Genomic DNA, 25064 nt, shown 5'->3' with positions numbered 1-25064 from the left:
GCGTGCCTGCACCGCCACTGAGAGGACACAGAGATAACAACAAAAATGCCTTGCTGGGCTGCCTGCTCCTTACCCCGCCACGCGAACCGAGAGGTCCGATGAAGAAACCAATGAAAGTATATAACTTCTTGTTCCTTTTTTTTTTTAACTCAAAAACTTTAAAAGAAAATGCAACAGACCAGTGTAGCAGCAGGCTCCAGGCGTCCTCCTGGGGGGGGAGGGAACTGGCATCACCAGTTGTCCACCCCAACAGCGAAAAGAACCGAGCCAACAAGGGTTCTTAACCCCCTACTTGTCCACCTCAAGACCAGAAGGGATGGCCTCACCAGGACCTGCCAACCTTCTGGGAGGTATTCTCCACCCCTAAACTCTTCCCAAATTTCTTTTTTTTTTTTTTTTTGACTAATCCTCAGACTGCAGGTTTTGCACTGCCACCATCTGCTGGAGACAGAGAAATACTGAGTGACTGCAGGTGGCACACCAGGCTATATGCCAATGTCAGTGAAACATCTCTGTCTCCATCTGCTGGAAGGGAGGCAAAACCCAGGAGTCTGGACTGTTCTGGGTACATACAGAGAACCATATTTATTTACATCAGAGAACCCCCACGTGCAAGCCTATGCAGAGAAATGTGTTTAGCTAAACACACCTTTCTGCATGCACTTCAACACACATTTTCTGCAGGCAAAACTTAATACTGATTCAGCAAGGAGGTTTGCACACAAAAAAACAAGTTTCCCAATAGGAGTATTGTTAGCGCCCTTGCAGGGAAATCCCATGCCAATGAGGACATTAAGCATTACTCCCTGATGCAGAGAGACTGCATCTGGCCAGCATGCCTTATTTTGTGCTGGTTACAGCTATAGTTAAGTTTGCAGTGTTATTATAAAGCAGAGTTGCTTACCTGTAACAAGTGTTCTCCCAGGACAGCAGGAGTTAGTCCCCAGAGATGGGTGACATCATCAGATGGAGCCCTGTCACGGAACACTTTTGTCAAAGTTTCTAGAACTTTGACTGGCACACTAAGCATGCCCAGCATGCCACTAACCCTGTGGCCACACAGGGTCCCCTTCAGTCTTGTTTTAAAGCAAAAAAGCATGAGCGAAAAATAAAATAAAATGTAAGCGAACTCAACTCCTTGGGGTGGCAAGTGGGTTTCGTGAGGGCTAACATCCTGCTGTCTTGGGAGAACACCTGTTACAGGTAAGCAACTTTGCTTTCTCCCAGAACAAGCAGGATGGTAGTCCTCACAGATGGGTGAATAGCAAGCTGCAGGCTGTCCCCAAAATAGAGGAGGCCAATAGATACCTAACAACGTGCAACAAGCACAACAATAGGGGTGCTGTTGGCAACAACAGGGCAGCCTGAACATCACACGGGCCCTAGGTAGGGAGAGTTGGGTTGTTATACAGGAAACAGATTACGGAGGACAGACTGGCCAAAGACACTATCCTGCCAACCGTCCTTATCCAGACAGTAATGGGCTGCAAAAGTGTGGAGGGAACTCCATGTCACAGCCTTGCATATTTCGATGATAGGGCCTGCCTGGAAGTGCGCCACTGATGCTGCCATGGCCCTATTGAGTGCGCTTTCACTTGGCCCTTGAGCGGAAGGTCTGCTTGCTGGTAGCAGAAGGCAATACAGTCCGCCAACCAATTTAAGAGGGTTTGCTTGCCCACCGCAACTCCGTCTATTCTTGTCAAAGGAGACAAACAGTTGGGTGGACTGCCTGTTAGCTGTGGTGCGCTCTAGATAAAAGGCGAGAGCATGCTTGCAGACATGCAGAGCCCGCTCACCTGCATGAGAGTGTGGCCTCGGGAAAAAAGTGTGCAACACAATGGACTGATTTAGGTGGAAGTCAGTCACTATCTTAGGCAGGAACTTAGGGTGAGTACCCAGTACCACCCTGTCATGGAAGAACCTTGTGTAAGGCGGATAGGTCACTAGGGCCTGCAGCTCACTGACTCCGACAGCAGAAGTAACTGCCATGAGGAAGAAAACTTTCCAAGTGAGGTGCTTGAACTCGCAGGAGCGCATGGGCTCAAACGGAGGCTGCATGAGCTACGCCAGCACTATGTTGATGTCCCAGGCCACAACAGGAGGACATAGTGGAGGCTTTAGTTGTAGTAAGCCTCTCATGAAGCGCCCCACTAAGGGCTGCACAGAGACTGGGGTATCGCTCACCCCTCGATGGTAGGCGCTAACGGCACTCAGATGTACCCGAATTGAGCTTGTTTGTAGACTAGACTCCGAAAGGCACCAGAGGTAGTCCAAAAGCCTTGGCGTGGGGCAAGAGAAGGTGTCAAGGCCTTCTTGCGTGGACCACGAAGAGAACCTATTCCACTTTGCCCAATATGACTTCCGCGTAGAAGGCTTTAGCAAAGCTACTACCTGCGAGACATTAGCAGAAAGGTTGAGGGACTGAAGTATCAGGCTTTCAACATCCAGGCTGTCAGGGACAAGGACCGGAGTTTCGGGTGGCGTAGCCTGCCCTGATCTTGCGTGATGAGGTCGGGCGAGTGCCCAGGCGAATTGGTTCCTGGACAGAGAGGTTGCGGAGAATGGGAAACCAGACCTGACGTGGCCAATGCGGGGCTATGAGGATCATGGAGCCTCAGTCCTGCTGTAGCTTCACAAGAGTCTTGCCTATTAGCAGAATCAGAGGGTACGCATATAGTAGGCCTGCGTTCCAGGAGTGGGCGAAGACGTCCACTGTTGGTGTCCTTTGGTCCCTGTGTAGGGAACAGAATCGGTCAGTTTTGTGGTTCTGTGAGCATGCAAAGAGGTCGATGTCTGGCTGACCCCACCGACGGAAGATCCTGTTCACTACCCAGGGGTTCAGGGACCCCTCATGGGGCTGGAATGTCCGGCTGAGGCGGTCCGCCACTACATTCTTTGTGCTTGCCAAGTAAGTGGCTCGCAGTAGCATGGAATGCGACAGGGCCCAGGCCCAAATCTGCGCTGCCTCTTGGCAGAGCAGGTAAGAGCCCATGCCCCCCTGTTTGTTCAGGTACCACATGGCTACCTGGTTGTCCATCTGGACAGGCAGTCCTGGAATGTGTAGAGAGCATACCACATCGCCCGGAGCTCCAGGAAGATGATCTGGCAGGTCGCCTCGGCTCTCAACCACATCCCTTGTGTGTATAGGCCATTGACATGGGTGCCCCAGCCTAGGGTGGAGGCATCCATGGTGAAAGTCACCTGAACCGCTGGCGGCTGAAAAGGAAGCCCTTTGCTCGTTTGATTTCTGCATCCACCAGGCGAGGGAGAGCCGGAGTGGTGTGGTTATCCGGACCAGTGCCAAGAGTTTCTGAGAGGCTTAACGCCACTGAGAATGCAGGGACCATTGTGCGACTCTCATGGTTAGGTGGGCCATTGGTGTGATGTGGACAGACGATGCCATGTGACCCAGCAACTTGAGGAGCAGGTGGGCAGAGGCTGTCCACCGACAGCGGATGGAGCTGGCCAGGCTGACTAGGGTGGCTATGCGTTCGTTGGGGAGAAACACCTTGGCCACACAGTGGTGTCTAGGTCTGCTCCAATGAAGGACAGTTGCTGGGATGGAGTCAAGTGGGATTTCAGGTAGTTGACGAGGAAACCCAATGACTGAAGGAGTCGTAACGTCAAGTTGAGGGAGTGAAGGGCTCCCTCTTTGGAAAAGCTCTTGATGAATCAATCGTCCAGATATGGGAACACATGTACACTGTCTCAGAGCAAATGTGCTCCCACGACTGCCAGGCACTTTGTGAATACCCGGGGCACGGAGGCGAGCCCGAAGGGGAGAACCCTGTATTGGAAGTGACAGTGTCCAACCACAAACTGCAGGTATTTGCGATGAGGAGGGAAAAATCACAATATGTGCATAAGCGTCTTGTAGATCCAGAGAGCAGAGCCATTCCCCTCACTGCAGGAGCGGTAATAGTGTGCCCAAGGACACCATTCTGAACCGCTCTCTGCGGAGGAACCTGTTCAAGGCTCGAAGATAGGACGGAGGCCGCCTGTCTTTTTTGGGATGAGAAAATAGCAGGAGTAGAACCCTTGCCCCCGCTGAGCCCAGGGAACCGGTTCCACGGCTCTGGACTGTAGCAGGGCCGACAGCTCTAACTTGAGGGTCGCTGTATGATCGACCAGGCTCCATGCCGGGGAGGGTAGGGAGTCTGGGGGAAGAGCGAGTAAATTTAGGTGGTAACCGTGGGCTATGATGGACAGTACCCATCGGTCGGTGGTGATTGGGAGCCAATTGACAGCAAAGTGGCGTAGCTGACCCCCCACAGGTGGGTTGGACGGTGCGGGCAGGAGGGGGTGGCTTCTGCTTTCTGGATGCAGGTTAAAAACCAGCTGCAGGACCAGGCTAGGTAGCTGGCATTGCCCTAGGTGCCCTTTGCTGGCGAGGGTGGCCTCTCTGGGAGGACAGAGCTGCATGAGAACTGGATGCTGGAGGATAGTATCTTCGTGGTTTGTAAAACTGTTTCCTGGTATCCCAACGTGGACCTCTATGGGTCACTGAGGGGGCATCAGAGGTGGTAGTGGACAGTTAATGGAAGGGTCTTGTGGTGATCCTTGAGTTGGGCCACTGCGTCCCGGATCTTGTCCCCAAACAGGTTCTCTCCTGTACAGGGGGGGTCAGCTAATTTCTCCTGCACCTCTGGACTAGGGTCTGAGGCTTTGAGCCAGGCCCAGCATCTGGCACTAATGCCCACTGCCAAGACTCTTGACGCTGTTTCAAAGGCGTCATAGGCCACCCTTACTACATGTTTTCCAGCCTCTAATCCCTTTTGGAGGATGGAGTCCAGGCCCTCCTGAAACTGCTATGGCAGGGTTTCCGAGAACTCCTGGACTTGTTTCCAGAGGTTCCTGATATATTGAGTCATGTAGAGCTGGTATGCCGCTAAGCGAGCAATCAGCATAGAACCCTGGAAGACCCATCAACCCAAGGCGTCTAAGGCTCTCTGGTCCTTTCCTGGAGAGGCGGAGGAGTGAGGGCGGGTCCTCTTGGTCTTTGTCTGGGCTGACTCTACCATCTTATAAAATCCAGGGTCGGCGCGCGCAAGGGAGTGCACATTTGTGCACTTTGCGCGCGCCGAGCCCTACGCGCTCTGCCCGTTCCCTCCGAGGCCGCTCCGAAATCGGAGCGGCCTCGGAGGGAACTTTCTTTCCACCCCCCCCCCCCCCACACCTTCCCCTCCCTTCCCCTACCTAACCCACCCCCCAGCCCTATCTAAACCCTCCCCTACCGTTGTCGGCAGAGTTACGCCTGCCCGAAGCAGGTGTAACAATCAGTTTTGATGAATAAGTGAAAGAATTGTCCCATCAAGGAAACCATTGATCAACTTCCTTTTCAAATCCCATAAACTATAAAATAAATAAAAATATCTAATAGATACAGCCAAACATGTTATTTCAAATCAAAAAACGTTCCCTGCAGTACGCAATTTTTTGTTTGACCTTTTCCGCCGAAAACGGTTTAAAGAATTTCGTATTGCTGATTACACAAGATGTCAATTGCACTAAGACTCTCTGTAGAATATATTCTATCCAATTCTTTTTTGTTTTAACCACATAAGACAAGAGTTGTTGTTTTGTTTTAACCACATAAGGAGCTGGAGTCACACCATGATATCATAAGAAGATAATATCTTGCTCAGCTAACTAATAACACAAGGATATAGAAGTAAAATATTTATTTGAATATATATTTTTTATATACTATTATTACCAAAACCTCTCTGATATATGTGTGTGTGTATTTTTTATATTTTAAATGTTTATCTATAAGTGAATTATTCATTTTATATTGGTGTGATTTTTAATTGTGATTTATTTTATTACTTCTAGTTTTATACAACCCCTGAGGCAGCCCATTGGTATGGGCGAAACTCGGCCCCAGTCGGGTATTTTCTTTGCTATATGATTAAATAAGTCTTTCCATTTACATCGATCCATTTTTTTCTGTCTGTGTCTTTAACACATTGGATCAGATTCCTTGCTGTTTTTTGGAACATGTTGTTCTCACCCTGGAAAGACATCAGAAGCTTTAATGAAGGACATCTCAATGAGTTACTCCCATCTGAACCATTTTTAAAATTTATTTATTTATTTTTAAGGATGATGAAGTTTTCGAAAATTTTCTAAAAAAAATGGGAGGACATCATAAATATGAGCAAAAGCCTAGTAAGGAACAGCTTGTACACCTCGACTCTCTTGGACTATTGTCATTGTAAAAGCATCCCAAGAGGTTTAAGAATAAACAAACCACCAAGCATGTTTAAAGAAGATGATCAGTTCATGCAATGCTGGGAGGGAATCTTAAACAAGTGCTCACTAGACCTAATGATCCTGATCATCAAGACCGCAAAAAACAAGGAAGAAGAATTTCAAAGAGATCTAGACCACGAACTCAATTATTTAAACCAAAATGACTTATACTTCAACCTGATAGACTATGGGCTGGATTTTCAAAAGGTTACATGCGCTGGGCCTATTTTCAAAATGCCCGGCGACGCGTGTAAGTCTCGGGGCTTTACTAAAGGGGCAGTTTTGTGACAAAAGAAAGAAAAAGGAAAAGGTAGGGGGGAAAGAGCGGGGGAGGTAGAGGAAGGGAAGGTGGGGTGGGGGATAGGGAACGGGGAAGGCAGCATGGCTCGGAGCGGGCTTGGAGCGCACAAGGTGCACCTCCTTGTGCGCGCCGACCCCCGGTTTTATAACACACGTGCCTCCGCGTGTTATAAAATCGGGCGTACATGTGTGCGTGCCGGGTAGCGTGCGCACATGTACGCCACGCATGCTCCTTTTAAAATCTATCCCTGTGACTATAAGAAGAATTTAGAGATTTTTCAAAAGAATTGAAAAGTGTTAAATTTGAGAAATTTAAAAGGAATGAAACAGATTATAAAAATCATAACATTTATCCATGGCACCGTCAAAATAAGAACTTTCAAAGACCAAATAGAAATATTTACTATAATTACAATACACATAATCAGAAGATATCTTTGATTAATAAAGAAAAGACGACTAACATGAGTCCTATTGGTAACAGAAGCGCTAAACGTATTCGTAGTATGACCAATAATGAAACTGACCCCTCTGCTCCGCTTTTTACAACTAGGCTTGATGATATAGCTCCTGTGAAAGTAGACCAACAGGTTTTTCACCTGGAGAAGATTTGGAGAAAAGAGTCGACAAAAACAGGGGAGCCAAAGGAGTGAAGTGAACTGTCGCAGCCTAAATGATGTAACTGAAGGATCATTAAAGCTTTTTCAGTCAATGTGATAACCATTTTAAAATAAAAACCTTTTTATTCAGGTGTCTACAAACCGGTGGCACAGCAAGGGTGGGGGGGTGGGGAGGGCCAAGGTCCCGGGGTGCCAGGCTGTAGGGGGGTGTGTGTGGGGGGCCTTCAGTTGCCAGCCAAATATCCTGCAGCTGTCAGATGATCCCATCCCACCTGGCAGCCAAAGTGACTGAGCCCCAGGCCCAGTGCCCCTGGGTGTGAAAAATGTGCAATTGGACAGGGTGGCACACCTGGGGGACAGTATCAGGAGCAGAAAGAGGCCCATGCGGCTACCAGTGGATCTGACCCCACTGGCAGTGAAAGAAGCAGGAGGCCCACATGCCACATCCTAGCGCAGAAGAGGAAGCCTGCCCTGCAGCTCGTGCATCACGAGATGAGCATAGAGGAAGTGCTAGCACCGCGAGTGGGTACCATGGGGCTGGCACGCCAGAGGTGCAGGACAGATTGTCTCTTCTGCGCTGGGATGTGGCATCAGGGCCTCCTGCTTCTTCTGCTGCACCTTGTGCATGCCGAGCCTGCTCCGAGCCACGCTGCCTTCCCCCGTTCCCTACCCCACAGGGCTGCTGTCCCTGTGGACCTTGCCTGGGATGCATGTGTATATGTGTGTAGGTATGTGAGTGAATGGGAGCCTGCCTGGGATGGGGGTGTGTGTGAAAGGGAGTCTGCCTGGGATGACTGTGTGTGTGAGAATGGGAGCCTGCCCTGGATGAGTGAGCGTGTGTGAATGGATGCATGCCAGGGATTTGGGTGGATGTATGTGAATGGGAGTCTGCATGTGATTTGGATGGATTTGAATTGTAGTCTGCCTTGGATTTCAGTGGGGATAAATGGGAGCCTGCCTGGGATTTGGGTGGGTGAGTGTGTGTGAATGTGACCTTACCTGGGATTTGTGGGTGTGAATAGGAGCTTGCCTGGGTTGTGTGTACACGAGGCAGAACGGGTGCTTGACTGGGTTGTGTGTGTGTGTGTGTGAGAGAGAGGAAAGGAGTCTGCTTGGATTTTGTGTGTGTGTTTTATTTATTTCTCTGATGTTTTACTGCAGGCAGAGTCTGACTTTTTGGGGTTTCCAGTTCAGCTTATATCTCCATGTTTTTCTTTCTAATTGGTAGTAAATTATTCTGTATTTGGTAAGGGTATGTGCATTGTACTCCTGGGGGAATTCTGTGCCAAAACCTCTGTGCAAAAAAATCTGTAAATTCTGCAAAATTCTTCACATTTATCACTAGCTAGCTATTCCAATCTTGTGGAAAAGCAGTTCTCCTGGCCTGGATCAGGGCTGGAGATGACAGGGTAGTGGCAGTTTCAGGTACTCTATGCATGGCGGGTGCTGGGCTCTGCTGGGACTGCAACAATGCAGACTTTGGGTTTGCAAACAAACCCCTAGATGTATCAATATGCTATAAATATAGCAGACATAGCACCCGTGATAAAAAAGGGGGCGCGGTTAGGCTAATTTCCCTGCTCCTGCATCACATACCGTATTTCCATGAAAAGAAGACTGGGTCTTATATTAATTAGGGCTTATTTTCTGGGGATGTCTTATTTTTTCATGTACAACAATCTACATTTATTCATGTACAAAAATTTTCTCCTCCCTTTTTCCAGCCCCCGCGAGCCAATGGGAAGCCTCCTTTCATCCTGCCCCCACTGCCCAATAGGAAGCCTCTTTCATTCTGCCTGACCCTGCGCAGGCCAATCTGAAGCCTCCTCCCTTCTACCTGCCAGTGGGAGTAGGAAGAAGGGAGGAAGCCTTTGATTGGCCAGTGAGGTAAGCATCGCATAGCCCTGGGGTGGGGATGGAAGGAATGGCAGTGTCGAACCCCGACGAAGAAAGGCCACCACAGGAGCTCATCCCCATGGTGGCGAAGAGGAGACCCAACCCCGACCAAGCAGGGCCGCCACGGGAGCCCATCCCCATGGCAGCGAAAAAGAAGGGCCGCCGGAGTTAAGCCGCGGCAGAACTGGAGCCCATCTCAGAGCGAAGGAAGAAGAGGTTTGACGGTGAGAGCTGGTGTGTGAGGGTTGTGAATGGGTGCCTGGGTGAGAGCTGGTGTGTGTGGGTGTGAATGGGTGCCTGGGTGAGAGCTGATGTGAATGGGTGCCTGGGTGAGAGCTTATATGTGTGGGTGTGAATGGGTGCCTGGGAGAGAGCTTGTGTGTGTGGGCACTTACCTCTCATCCAAAGGAGCCCGCTTGTGTATTTACAAATACTTACCGTAATTATAATTTATATTATCATTTATTTTAAGTATTAATTTTAAGTATAATATTATTTATTTATATGTAATTATATATGTATATAATTATTTTATAATTCAATACGTTCGTCGTGTGTTGCAATGGACATACTAAATGTGTCCATCTGGCTGAATATCTTAACTGGGGCTTATTTTTGGGGTCGGGCTTATATTACGAGCATCCTGAAAAATCATGCTAATGCTTATTTTCCGGTTAGATCTTATTTTCATGAAAATACGGTAGGTAATTTCTGCAAGGCGCGATAAATGTATCGCACCTATGCTATTTTTCACTTCATGTGCTAATTAATACACCGCGGGTGCATTAACAGGAAAAAGTTTTTATTGAACATGCTATTGACAGAGAGAGAGAGAGAGAGAGTGCAACAAGTTAGGTAGGTAGAGAGAGCATTGTACAAATCAACTCCTCTTGTACCTTTCATCAATTGAAATGACAGATCTTCAGTGAAGAGTACATTCCTGGTACCTCCTACTGTGTATGTAAAACCACCCCCCTAAACCCCACTCCGAGGTAACAGTGCCCCCTTTAAGAAAGAGAGGAGGCATCAACAAGGGATCTGGAATATGGATAGACTCCTGGAACCTGTGTTCCTGCTTTGGCTGCTCCTCCTGTGTGTTCAGTTGGCTCTGCTGAAACTAGATATCAACTCCTGCAGGATCCCAGAGTCTGCTCTTCATGCACACTGTCTGAGGATGGCCCTTCAAATTTTCACACCTCTCCAGTGAGCCCACACTGTGTTCTATCTCTTCAGCAGAGAACCCAGCTCTTCCAAGGACCCTCCTCTTCCAGCGGGCTTGCAGAGCCTAGTGCTTCACATTGCTGATCTCCTGTGAGCCTGTGCTGTGCAATGGTGTTCTGGCCCTTCTGGTGGGCTTGTGCAGAACCCAGCTCCACAGTTTGTCACAGCTACACTTTCACCACATCCTCACGCAATGAATTCCAGAGCTTAATTATGAATTAAGTAAGAAAAATATTTTCTCTTATTAGTTTTAAATGTATTACCTAGTAACTTCATGAACCCACATGCTGATAGATGCTGCTTTTTGCTGGGCCCTTGCTGCATGATTCTGTGCAGATAAAAGTAAAATCTGCGCTAAGGGGGAATTCTGCTCAAATTCTGCATTGTGCAGAATTCCCCTAGGAGTAGCAGTTTGCTGTAATGAGTTTGCAGTGATGTGTGCAGATCTGGAAAAAAGGACACATTTGGAATAGTTTTTCCTTTTCCCCCCTCATATTCAGAAGTGGGATCATTGGAAATTTTGGAAGAATTTAGAAATTTTACATCACAGTCTCATTCTTTATCATAGGCTGTTTTTGTTTGCTTGCAGTACTACAGAGGGATGGGACAAATGCAATTCTATTGGTGGCCTGTCTGCAGGCAGGGTAGCTTTTGCCCCATAAGTAGTTCACAAGAGTGTCAGTTAATTTCCTTTCTGGGGTTTGTATTAGTGAATGTGACATTGCAAGCATTTCTACAAGGATGATGGTGGGAGAAGGGGGGTGCAGGGGAGTCAACACAAATACATTGGTCCCCGGGTGCCAGAAACCCTTGCTACGCCTCTGCTACAAACAGAAACATTTCAAAGTCTAAGTCAAGATTTCTAGCTTTCCTATGTATTTGAATTACTGTATCTTCTGAAATATGTATCTTTCATAAATTATAAACATATTTAATTTAATTACTTGCAACATCTGATCCTGCTTCAACTTCACTAATTCCCAAACAAGCCACGATATCTCCAGAGATAGTTGGTGCAAGGAATTGGTGTTTCAGCTCATCGGAGCCAAACCTGGAATAAGAAAGTACAGCCATTGGAATTTGTTTTGGAAGAAATGCACCACACTATTTTTATGAACTGAAGAGGAGAACTTTTCCACTCATGTGCTTTTGAATTATTTAAGAAGAAAAATATTTATTATTTGTACTTGCCCTGGAAAGATCATTGGGTAAACTTGATTGTAGCATAGACCAGCAGATAATCAAGCGACATTTCATCATACTAAAATGTGTCCATTTATGTCATTAATTTATTTATCGAAGGTTCTTTCTCCCCCTGAATCCAGGTTTGAGGATTCTGCTGACTTTCTAACAAGTGATAAATCTATCATAAAGGTCAAACATAGTACAGCATAAATTCCTACAATATTGTAAACAGGTAAACAAAAACACTAAACAGCAATTCATTACAGAAATGGGATAGTTTTAGAAGAAATAGTTAGGAGCAATTTTCAAATAGCCTGCATAGTTGCAATGTACATGGGCGCTTTTCAAAGAGAAACTATCCAGGTACGTGGGATGGAATGCAGATAGATCTAAATATAGATAAATAGTTAACCCTTTCAGTAAACATACATCTAAGCAGAACTTCCATGTATTCCATCCCATGTACCTGGATAGTTTCTCTTTGAAAAGTTGCATAAAGTAACATCCGAAAAGCACCCATGTACATTGGGCACTATATCTATATATAATATCTGCTAGTAAAGAGTTTAAGGTTGTTTTTTTCTGGTTTTAGATTTAACTTCTGAGGGTCAGATGCAATGGAAGCATGAAATATCGAAGCCCGTAAAGGAGGTTGTCAGCGGTCAAGGACATTTTAAAGTCTCATGGTTACCGTTTAGGTGGCAGCATTGTGATATGTAGGTGAGAGTTTAAGACGGTTTAATATAACATCTAAAGGTTGGTTAGTGTCCGAGTGAATTTGACTATGGAGGGGGGTAATAGAGAGAGTTCCTAGAGTTGGTGAGGGTAGGTTAACTTCGGGGGTCCAGTAATAGCTGTGTCAGTGCCGGGCGCACCCGCGTTTGCCGCACGCACAGTCCGGCTCACCTACCGGTCGATACTGTATTAAAATCGCATGCAAATTCAAGCCGCGTCCAACACGCGTCCATGAAGCGCAATCCATTTTACTGTATAGGCACTTTATACAGCGCCTATACAGTATCCTGGGTGCGCTGGTACCTGTCATTTCAAATGACATTTGAAATAACAGGCACCAGGAAGTGGATCCCAACGTTAACCAAAGAAAACCTAAAAACCCCTCCTCCCGAAGCGACTCGACATGTAAAATATGTGAATAAGTGTAACCAACTTACTTTTTGTTTCTTTTTCAGCCCTTTCAGCCTTCTCTGCCGTCCTCCGGAGGGGGCAGCGAAAGCGAAAGCGGCTTCCAGCGGCCCCCGCCGGCGAAGACGGACGAACGCACGCCTGTAGTGCATGGGCGCTCAAGCCAGCGAAAGCACATGGACGGGCGTGCATGATGTCACGGCATACGTCACGCACGCCCGTCCATGTGCTTTCACTGGCTTGAGCGCCCGTGCACTACGGGCATGCGTTCGTCCGTCTTCGCCGGCAGGGGCCGCTTTCGCCGCCGGCTGCCCCCTCCGGAGGACGGCAGAGAAGTCTGAAAGAGCTGAAAAAGAAACAAAAAGTAAGTTGGTTACACTTTAGGTTTTACATATTTTACATGTCCAGTCGCTTCGGGAGGAGGGGATTTTAGGTTTTCTTTTGGGGGAAAGTTTGCTGTCTACCCTTACCCCCTGCCTCTAATGCAGGGGTAGGGGTAGGCGGTAAATTAGCAGGTTAAACTGCAGGTTAAAAAGGCGATAGTCGGGACGCGCGTTACTGAATGGGGGGGGAATAGCTAATCCGATTGTTTACATCTCATGTACATGCCGCGGGCGGAAAGGGGTACCCGTTGATTTAAAGAAGCGGTAAGGATGGGTTAAAAGGGATAGTGAATCGCGGGTTGGGCTAACGCGGCCAAATTGTGAGTAGAAAGCGGGTTAGAAGCAGGGTAACCGCGGCCGCACTTACTGTATTGGCCTGTATGTAAGCCGATAAACTTATGTCTGGTACTGCTTGTCTTGGGGAATGGCCACTCACAGGTTCAAACTTATTAGAAAGCACCAACTTGCCCAAACGAATGAAACACAACTTGCCCGAAACTGGTAAGACAGCAGTTAGAAGATGCATGAACACTAGCTACATTCCCCAGCCCCTAACACAGACGCAAGGCGTCAAAACACGGCCAGTGTTCGTGTTTTCTAATATTGGAAGGAATACATCGGATAGAAGATCTGTGGACGAGGAATAAAGAAGTGTGATTCAAGTTTTAATACATCTGCCGCACCTTGTTAGATTCCATCAGATAGACTACTATATATAGATCTCTATTTAAAAAAATATTTTCACATGAAGTGTTTAAAGAAATGAGTTTTTATTTGCATAATAGATAAAATAAAAAAATAATTTGTTCATTTGATATATAGAGCAAAGCGGTATTTGGCTTGCTAATGAGTTTGTACCTGTGAATGATTATTTCCCAAGACAAGCAATACCATACATAAGTTCATCGGCTTACATAATCATTTATCCCTGTTTGTACTTGATACTTTAGGCTGTATATTGGCCTTTTATGAGAATTTTCAAAGTGATCTGCCATGTTTAAACTGATAAATGCACCTTGATTGTCCTATCAGAAATTGCCCTCCTATGGTTTGCTAAAAGTACACCTGAGTTTCTATCATATGTGCACTTTAAGCCAGACTGCAAGGAAGCTGTCCCAGGCATGTGTACATATAGATAAATAAAATGTACTACATCAACATACAGCATTTTTATGTTAAATTAGAATATTCACTATTAACAATTCTGCAGAGAAATCATTTTATCTAAAATTGGCACTCAGGTTGACAATCCAGAATCCTGTCAGTTTGCTGAAATAAAGAAAAACTAGTTAACTGGTTTTCAGAACAGATGATAGCAAAAATTAAAATGTTTTGATACTTTTTCAGATTATTTATTGCATTCATCAAGCTCAAGTAACCTTTGAATGTTCAACTTGATTCTGTACTCAGATGCTAAAAAAAGTATTAGGAATTGGCCAACTTAAAGCAGAGTTGCTTACCTGTAACAGGTGTTCTCTGATAATAGTAGGATGTCAGTCCTCACACATGGGTGACATCATCCGATGGAGTCCAGCATGGAAAACTCATGTCAAAGTTTTTAGAACTTTGACGGCGCCTCTCTGAGCATGCTCCCACCTGCATTAAACCACACGTCCTCGCAGAATTCCTTCAATCTTATAACACAGAATTCAAATAAAATATTACCCATGTAGTCAAAACCCAACTCCGCAGGGTTGGGTTTCAACTGATATCCTGCTGTCCTCGGAGAACATCTGCTGTAAGTAAGCAACTCTCCTTTCTCAGAAGACAAACAGAATGGCAACCACACAAGGGTAAATCCCTAGCTATTTGTGGCCCTCCCAAAGGGGACCAACAAAACAGGTGCCAATGGGCATGAGAAAAGCAACAAGATGTTTTGTTGGTAACAGTAGGGGGGGGGGCAGCCTGAACAGAAAGAACATGCCCCAGAAGGGAACAGAGTTGGGTTCTACAACTCAAACAGATTCCGAAGGACAGATTGGCCAAAACTGCTGTTGTGTTGGCCATCCCTATCCAGACAGTAATGAGATGTGAATGAGTGGATGGAACTCCATGACACAGCTCTGCAAATCTCTTCCATGGGGACTGTTCACAAGTGGGCCACTGATGCTGATGTGGCTTGACTAGAATGAGCCTTAACATGGCCCCCAAGATGCAATCCAATCTGGGCATAACAAGAGGAGATGAAGTCTGCTAGTCAACTGGAAAGCGCCTGATTGGCAATGGCGATCCCCCAACTCTGTCTATGGGCTTCTGTCCGCTCCAGATAGAAGGCCAAGGCTCTCTTGCAGTCCAAACTGTGCAGGGCTTGTTCACCTTGGTGAATATGGGGCTGGGGCTTGTGAAAGAATGTTGGCAGGGTGATGGATTGGTTAAGATGGAAGTCCGACACCACCTTAGACAGGACCAACCTATTAGGAAAAAACTTAGTGAAAGGTGGATAAGTCACTAAGGCCTGGAGCTCACTGACAGCCACCAAAAATATTACCTTCCAGGTCAGGTATTTCAGGTCATAGGAGCTTTCATCAGTTGAGCCAATACCATATTGGTGTCCCAAAACACAGTGGGAGGCCTTAGGAGAGATTTCAATTAAAGCAGACCTTGCATAAAACATATAACCATAGGCTGTACAGAGATGGGCTTACCCTCTACACCATAGTGATATGCGCCAATGCACTCAGATGAGTCATAACAGAATTGGTCTTCAGACCAGCTTCTAAAAGGTGTAGAAGGCAGTCGAGCAGTTTTTGTGGTGAACAAGACAAAGGATCTAGGGCCTTTTGTGCACACCATAAGAACTTGCCATGCTGGGTCAGACCAAGGGTCCATCAAGCCCAGCATCCTGTTTCCAACAGACGCCAAACTGGGCCACAAGAACCTGGCAATTACCCAAACACTAAGAAGATCCCATGCTACTGATGCAATTAATAGCAGTGGCTATTCCCTAAGTAAACTTGATTAATAGCAGTTAATGGAATTCTCTTCCAAGAGCTTATCCAAACCTTTTTGAACCCAGCTACACTAACTGCACTAACCACATCCTCTGGCAACAAATTCCAGAGCTTAACTGTGCGTTGAGTGAAAAATAATTTTCTCCGATTTGTCTTAAATGTGCTACTTGCTAACTTCATGGAATGCCCCCCTAGTCCTTCTATTATTTGAAAGTGTAAATAACCGATTCACATCTACTCATTCAAGACCTCTCATGATCTTAAAGACCTCTATCATATCTCCCCTCAGCTGTCTCTTCTCCAAGCTGAACAGCCCTAACCTCTTCAGTCTTTCCTCATGGAAAACCTCCTCCACTTCAGTCCATAGTACTTTTTAGTGGAAAGCTTTCTAAAAAGTACAAGAACTCAAGACATACCTTCCGAGAGATCGAGTGGTTGCAGGATCAGCTTCTCAAAATCCAGGCTGTGATCAACAGGACCTAAAGGTTGGGATGGTGCAACCTCCTCTGATCCTGAGTGATGAGATTTAGAGGAGTCTCCAGCCTGATCGGTCTCTGGATGTACATCTCCTGGAGGAGTAGAAATCAAACTGTCACGGCCAATGAGGGGCTATGAAAATCATGGTCAATTTGTCCTCATGAAGCTTCAACAAAATCTTCACCTCCAGTGGAGCTAGAGGGTACACATACATGAGCTCTCGCCCCAATGGAGGGCAAAGGCATCGGAGGCTGGTCTGCTGTGTGCCCTGTACAGGAAGCAGAACTGAGGAACATTCCTGTTCCAAGGCACTGCAAATAAATTCACCACCGTGTTTCCCCAAAGGTGGAAGATCTGATTTGCGACCCTTTGATCCAGAGACCACTTGTGGGGTCTGAAGGAGCGATTCAGTCTGTGCGCAATTGCTTTCTCCATTCTGGCCAGTTACATGGCCCTGAGTACCATCCTGTGGAAAAGGGTCCATAACAATATCTGGTTCCAGTTTCCTGAGACAGGAGATATGATCCCGTACCTCCCCGCTTGTTGACATGCTACTTGGGTTGTCTGTCTGTATCTGCACAATTTCGCTGGACAGCTGATCATTGAAAGCCCACAGTATGTACCTGATCACCCGGAGCTCCAGGAAATTGATTTGACAGTTGTTCCTGGGCAGACAACAGACCCTGGGTTCTGAGACCATCAACATGAGCCCCCTAGCTAAAGGTGGATGCATCTGTCGCTAGTACAATTTGAACCCGATGACTTTGGAAGAATACCCCCTTCCACATTGTAAATGTCCTGCCAGCAGGACAAAGCGCCCCAGAGGGGGGCGGAGTGACTTAGATGCAGTTCCATAGATCCTGACTGGCTTTTGCCACTGGGACCATAGGGTCTATTTGATGTTTTGCATGTGTAAACATGCCAAGGGAGTGACATCTACTGTTGTGTCCATGTAGCCCAGCAGCCTCAGCATATGCCACGCTGAAACCTGTTGGCTCACTTGAATCTCTCACACAATAAACCCTAATATCTAGAAACCAAAAGTACGCATACACACCAATATAATAAGGTTTCAAGTAATCTAATTTTCATACGTCATATCTCAAAGTCATTTAGAAGACAAGTTTTGTAGGACCAATACCGAAGGGATCTGTAAAACAATCAGACCCCATTTAGGATAGGTCACATTACTTTATTTAATATATCATTTAGAGTCTCTCAAAAATCATAGTCTCTTCTCAGGTTGTAATCCTTCCAAAAATTATTTTGCCACGGGACGAAAAACATATATTTATAAAGCAACTTGATGCTTGATACTTAGCTTCTAATCAGGATCAGAGTTAAAATCCCGACGTGATCACGTTTCGAACCGAAAAGGTCCTGCTTCAGGGGTCAATTCTTCTCCATCCTTAATATTAAAGCTGCAACACCATCATTCCCATTGCGGCAAAAGTAAATGACGTTTTTCTTTTTCTTCCAATATTTTTCGGCGGTCCGAATTCGGAACCCGCTTAATTTAAAATGGCCGAGATGCAGGGTATATATCCACTTCCGCTGGAACTGACGTCAGCAGTACGTCATTACGTTAAATTTTATGGGAGGCAATTCAAAAGTCCTCTATCAGGTCGTCATTACGTCAAATTTTGTGGGAGGCAATTCAAAAGTCCTCTATATGCTTTATAAATATATGTTTTTCGTCCCGTGGCAAAATAATTTTTGGAAGGATTACAACCTGAGAAGAGACTATGATTTTTGAGAGACTCTTAATGATATATTAAATAAAGTAATGTGACCTATCCTAAATGGGGTCTGATTGTTTTACAGATCCCTTCGGTATTGGTCCTACAAAACTTGTCTTCTAAATGACTTTGAGATATGACGTATGAAAATTAGATCACTTGAATCTCTGCCACTGTGGCCATTAGATTGATGGCCTATTGCCGGGACAGAAAGGCCTTGGGCTGAGCCATGTCTAGCAGGAATCCAATGAAGTCCAATTGTGGTGACGGGCTGAGATAGGACTTGTAGTTGATAAAAAAACTTTAGTGACTCTAGCACCCGATGGTCGAGCGAAAGGACCCTTTGGCCCCTGCCCGAGAGGTGCTCTTGATCAGCCAATCGCCCAGATAGAGGAAAACATGGACTCCCAGTCTGCAAAGGTGTGCTGCCACCACTGTTGTGAAGACAAGTGGGGCTGACGCTAACCCAATCAGCAGAATGTGATACAGGAAGTACTGCTTTCCCACCACGAATCAGAGATACTTCCTGTGACCAGGGAAGATCTCAATGTGAGTATATGTGTCCTTGGGATAGAGGCAGCATAGCCAGTCTCCTTTTCCAAGAAAGGTATCAAGATGCCCAGGGAAACCATCTTGAACTTTACATTTTTTTAGAAAATTGTTCAAGGTCCACAGGCCTAGGATGGGATGGAGTCCTGTTTTCTATGGAATCAAGAAGTACCAGAAGTAAAATCCCCGCCCTCTTTGCCCTCATGGAACAGGCTTGTTTGCTCGGGCCATTAAGAGGGAGATGAGCTTCACTAAAAGCAGTTCCTGATGTGCTACTGGTCCCCAAAAGGGACCAGCAGGGCAATTTGATGGGGTACTCAAAAGATGTAATCTGTACCCTTTTTGGACAATGGCAAGGATCCACTGCGCCACCAGCTCTCAAAGAACCATAGCCTATCCCTGACTAGAAGATCCCTCACCATGGGTACTGCAGACTTGGCTATGCTCTCTGCAATCCAGTCAAAACCCTATCCTCGGAGTTGACTAGGACACTGGCTGGGGCTTTGGGGCCCTCTGTTGCCTGGGAGGGCTACGAAAGGCCTGATACTGCTGACAGGACCAAGGTGGCAGAGGACAGTATCTCCTCGGGCAGAAGACTTCCTGTGGCCAGATCTTGAAGACCTCCTGGATGAGGATTGGTCCCTAGTGCCAGCGGAGAGGTATTGTAGTGTCGCATGGTGATACCAAATCTGGGCCACTGCATTCTTCACCTTATCTCCAAAGAGATTCTCTCCTGTGCATATCATGTCAGCAAGTTGCTCCAGTACATCCTGATGGAGATCTAATGCTGCAGAGACTTTCAATACTTTCTCAAAAACATCATAGCTTGACTTGATCCCCTATTTTCCACATAACAGACCCTTAGCAGCAGCAAATGGAGAGTGTACTGCTACTATTGAGGCAGCTGTTCATACACTTCCTGTACCTGCTTCAGGATGTCCTGCATAACTGGCCCATGTAGAACTGATAGGTCGCTATGCAGGTGATAAGCATTGCATCCCGAAACACCATTTTCTCTCAAGAGCATCCATTGCCCTCTGATGCTTCCCTGGGGGTGCCAAAGAATGAGTCTAAGTGCACATGGCGTTCTTGAGATCGGATAGGACCACCACCAACTGGTGTGGCAGATGACGCTTGTCAAATCCAAGAGCCTTCTGGATGAGATAGATCACATCCACCTTCCTAGTAACAGGAGGCACTGAGAGGGGGTGTTCCCATCATCCTCATCAATAACTTCAAAAAGATATCATGCACTGGGTCTGGCACAATCTCATTAGGAAACTCCACATATTGAAGAATATCCAGCATCTTGTGCCAGGTATCCTCCTCCGTCTGTAACTGAAATGAGATAGTTTCCACCATCAACAGAATGAAACATGTGAAGGAGAGGTTTTTCGGAGAAACTTCCTTCTGTCATTGGAAGGAGACTGTTCTGAGGAGTGGCCACTCAATGCGTTGAAGTCTGAAACATCGGAAGAGTCATCCCCCCAGGAGTCATAAGAACCCTTGTCCTCAATGTCATAGACAGGGGACTGGGTCTGAGATGCTCAACCTGCGATATGGGAATTGACTCATCTGGCCGTGATGGCCCAGACCTCTTCCCCTCGAGGAACCGAAAATGACCACTGGATTGCCTGATGGTTGTCCCAATGCCCATTGGGCATTGACACGGCCCCAGGTACAGACACTGCTGACTGTGTTGGTAGCATTTCAATGAGCGCATGCAAGGATTCGAGCAGCGGATAGATGGTGCTGGCCTAGGTACCTTCGGTCAACAGAGTGATCCTGTTTTCAGAAAAAAACAGCAAAACATGTCAAAATTTCTGTTAGGAGAAGCAAAAAAAGAAAGACTCAATTCACCATGAGATATGAGGCTCCATGGAAAAGAAGAGGCTAAGGGAATCTCATGTGAACGCATGGTATAATGCATGCATGAGCATGCATTATACCATACTTGCAGTATTTCCGGCCACTTCCTCCTTTTTGCCTGCTGACACCTGAATGACAGCTGAGGAGGAGGAGGAAGCAACCAAATGGTAAAGCCTCATCCTTTGCAAACAGGTCCAACTATGTCTCTGCAAAGCCTGTTCTGCAGCGAACAAAGAAGAAGCCCAGGCCGCCGCAGAGTTCATCCTATGGTGGCTAAAAATGAGGCTCTGGTCTGCCTGCATGTGTGAGAGAGAATACCTGTCTACACATACATGTGAGAGAGTGCCTGCCTGCATGTGTGTGAGTTCGCCTTCCTGCCTGCGTGTGTGCGAGTGCCTTCTTGACTGACTGCATGTGAGTCTCAAGTGCCTTTTTGTCTGCCTATGTATATGGGTTAGTGCCTGTCTGAAAGAGTGTGTGTGTGTGAGTGAGTGTGTGAGTGAGAGAGAGAGAGAGAGAGAGAGAGAGAGCACAGGTGGGGAATGTTTTACAACAGTGGTTCCCAGCCAATCAAGTTCTCAGGATCACCACAATGAATATGCATGAGATAAACTTTGCATGCATATTCATTGTGGTGAACTTGAGAATTTGACTGGCTGCGGTTTCCCCAGGACAGATTTAGGAACCACTGTTTTAGAGATTGAACATGTGTGAGTGTGAGAGACATATAGTTTGTGTGCCGCCCCCCCCCCCCCCCCAAACCATAACATTTTGAGGGTGATTGGCCATCAAAAGATCCCAGATATGAAGATTAGGAGATTTTTAAATCTTTACTAGTTGTAATTTTTGAGTATTATTTGATGTGCCTGCTGTTTTGAAATATTTTAATGCTTTTTGAGGAAATATTAAAACAGTTAAGTAAGTTTTTAATTACTGGTTCTGTAACTTAGATGACACTAGAATTTTTTTCTATGGTGAAGTTAGAGGAAAATATCCTGCTTTGCCCCCATTGTTAGAGGGCTGTATGTGTGTGTTGGGGGGGTTGGTCATGTGTGATCAGAAATAGTCACTTAATATTGACATTTCTATTAGTAAAGCTGTTTTGGTTGTTTCCTCCTTTACTACTATGTCCGGTATTCTAGCATCAAGCATTTAATTGGTCTAGGAATTAATTATACCAGGTGGCCAACTTCGGTCCTCAAGAGCCAACAGCAGGCCTGGTTTTCAGAATACCCACAATATACATACAATGGAGGCCATCGCGGAAAGATTAAATAATTTCTTTGCTTCGGTGTTTACTGAAGAGGATGTTGGAGGTACCCATACTGGAGAAGGTTTTCATGGGTAATGATTCAGATGGACCGAACCAAATCATGGTGAACCTAGAAGGTGTGGTAGGCCTGATTGACAAACTGAAGAGTTGTAAATTACCTGGACCGCATAGTATACACCCCAGAGTTCTGAAGGAACTAAAAAATGAAATTTCAGACCTATCAGTAAAAATTTCTAACCTATCATTAAACTCATCCATTGTACCTGAAGACTGGAGGATAGCTAATGTAACCCAAATATTTAAAATGGGCTCCAGGGGCGATCCGGGAAACTACAGACCGGTTAGCCTGACTTCAGTGCCAGGAAAAATAGTGGAAAGTGTTCTAAATATCAAAATCACAGAACATATAGAAAGACATGGTTTAATGGAACAAAGTCAGCATGGCTTTACCCAAGGCAAGACTTGTCTCACAAATCTGCTTTACTTTTTTTGAAGGAGTTAATAAACATGTAGATAAAGTTGAACCGGTAGATGTAGTGTACTTGGATTTTCAGAAGCCGTTTGACAAAGTTCCTCATGAGAGGCTTCTAGGATAAGTAAAAAGTCATGGCTAAAAGACAGGAAACAGAGAGTAGGATTAAATGGACAATTTTCTCAGTGGAAGGGAGTGGGCAGTGGAGTGCCTCAGGGATCTGTATTGGGCCCCTTACTTTTCAATATATTTATAAATGATCTGGAAAGAAATACGACGAGTGAGGTAATCAAATTTGCAGATGATACAAAATTGTTCAGAGTACTTAAATCTCAAGCAGATTGTGATAAATTGCAGGAAGACCTTGTGAGACTGGAAAATTGGGCATCGGAATGGCAGATGAAATTTAATGTGGGTAAGTGCAAGGTGATGCATATAGGGAAAAACAACCCATGCTATAGTTACACAATGTTAGGTTCCATATTAGGTGCTACCACCCAAGAAAGAGATCTAGGTGTCATAGTGGATAACACATTGAAATCATTGGTTCAGTGTGCTGCAGCAATCAAAAAAGCAAACAGAATGTTGGGAATTATTAGAAAGGGAATGGTGAATAAAACGGAAAATGTCATAATGCCTCTGTATCGCTCCAAAGTGAGACCGCACCTTGAATACTGTGTACAATTCTGGTCGCCGGATCTCAAAAAAGATATAGTTGCGATGGAGAAGGTACAGAGAAGGGCGCCCAAAATGATAAAGGGAATGGAACAGCTCCCCCTATGAGGAAAGACTAAAGAAGTTAGGACTTTTCAGCTTGGAGAAGAGACGGCTGAGGGGGGATATGATAGAGGTGTTTAAAATCATGAGAGGCCTAGAACGGGTTATTGTGAATCAGTTATTTACTCTTTCCGATAATAGAAAGACTAGGGGGCACTCCATGAAGTTAGCATGTGGCATATTTAAAACTAATCAGAGAAAGTTCTTTTTCACTCAACGCACAATTAAACTTTGGAATGTGTTGCCAAAGGATGTGGTTAGTGCAGTTAGTGTAGCTGTGTTTAAAAAAGGATTGGACAAGTTCTTGGAGGAGAAGTCCATTAATGCTATTAATTAGGTTGACTATTCTAAAAGCTCCTGCAAAAGAACTACAGAGCCTGAAATATTAGTTACATAAATCGCTCACCTTTCAAAACAAAGTCAGCCGGCAGGTCTGGGTCGGAATTGGTCCTCTCCCCCCCTCCCCCCCAGCACCCCTTAGCCCCCTAAATCCCCCCTCTACACTCAGGAACCCCTACTGGAGAAATCCTTACCTTCTCTGGCATTCCTGTTTTCTCACTGACAACTGACTGGTCCTTTCACTGATACATGCAGGGTCGGATTTAAAATGATGGCGCCCATAGGCAGAGGGCTTAAAGCAACAGATTCATGCCTTCCACTGCCCCCTGGAAAGAAGCACAGAAGTGGCATTTCCAGTTTCTGGACACCTCAGAATTTGGGGCCTAAGGCATGTGCCTATGCCTAAATACGGCCCTGCATACATGTCAGTAAATGTTGAGATTACTACCTGATAATCTCCTTTTCCTTAGTGTAGACAGATGGACTCAGAACGAATGGGATAGTATCCGCGTGCTAGCAGTTGGAGACGGATCTGACGTCAGCATGGGGTATATATATCCCCACAGGAAGCGTAGCAACTCAGTAATCTTCCTTGCAAAAGCTGTTATGGATGTGTGTACTGACGCTCAGTGAAAAGTGAAAACAGGATTCCCCTGACCGATTGATAGTAGCTGGAGACCGCCAGCATTCACAACCGGAAGGCGTTGACACCTGGTATAGTGTACGCTCTTATAGAAATAGATGACATGGCTTACCTTGCATCGGTGAAACCCATGTACACAGGCAGCTGGGCGGGAATTTCAAGCAGACAGCAAAGCTTCAACATGGAAGGAGAGTTGACCTTACTAGCAAGCTTGGGTAGCCTTCTGGCTGTGAACTACTAATGTTCCCAGCAACCCAATTTTAGTCCAATTGTGGCCACTCCAGTTCCTGGTCTCTTATCGTTTTTCGTTCTGCTTGCCTCCAGTTTCCTGTTTAGCTCTCTTGTTATGGCTTCAGTCCATTATTTCCTGGCTGTCGCCAGTTCAAACTCTACTAACATGTTCCCCTGATTGCAGTGGCCAGAGCCAGAGAGATCCTTGGATAAAAAAGGAGAGGTATAACCAGCAGAAATAAAAGCAAAGGGGGCAATACTCAGCCGCTGAGTGGCTCAACTAGTTAGCTGGATAAACCAGCTGGTTAATTTATGCGGCTAACTCCGCTACTCCCTAAACGCCTCCTACCCATCTCAGGCTTATGCATCTAAATTCTAGCCACATAACCAGTTATCCAGCTAAAATTTAGGCGCCTAAGTATTTTAATTTGCTGGTTTTTACCATATACATGGATAACTTTTGAGTTACCCATCTTAATGGCTTTTGAATACAGATCATTAATGAGATTTCACCTAGAGTATTTTGTTCAATTCTGGAGATTATACCTCCAAAATGATATAGATGGAGTAGAAGCAGCTCTAAAAAGGGCTACCAAAATAGAGCAGAGTGTACACAAAAACTCCTGAAGATGAAACTTAAGGACCTACAGTAAATATGTATGCCTTAGAAAGGAGAGATGGGGGAATATAGTAAAGACATCTGAATATTTTAAATGTACCAATAATGCACAAGAAGCAAAG

The 25064-nt window shown here is 45.7% G+C and overlaps 1 protein-coding gene across 1 annotated transcript in view; it reads right to left on the bottom strand.

The window, feature by feature from the left end:
- LOC115084265 (probable acyl-CoA dehydrogenase 6) overlaps window positions 1–25064 on the bottom strand; it is a 317847-nt gene that overhangs the window by 121698 nt on the left and 171085 nt on the right. The window contains 1 exon segment of the mRNA XM_029588898.1: window positions 11237–11343. Coding sequence (XP_029444758.1) covers window positions 11237–11343 — 107 coding nt within the window.

This window comes from Rhinatrema bivittatum, chromosome 2, assembly GCF_901001135.1.
Source record: "Rhinatrema bivittatum chromosome 2, aRhiBiv1.1, whole genome shotgun sequence".
Lineage (NCBI taxonomy): Eukaryota > Metazoa > Chordata > Amphibia > Gymnophiona > Rhinatrematidae > Rhinatrema > Rhinatrema bivittatum.
Note: the sequence above shows the minus strand (reverse complement) of the source record. Positions and strands in the feature narration are given on the sequence as shown.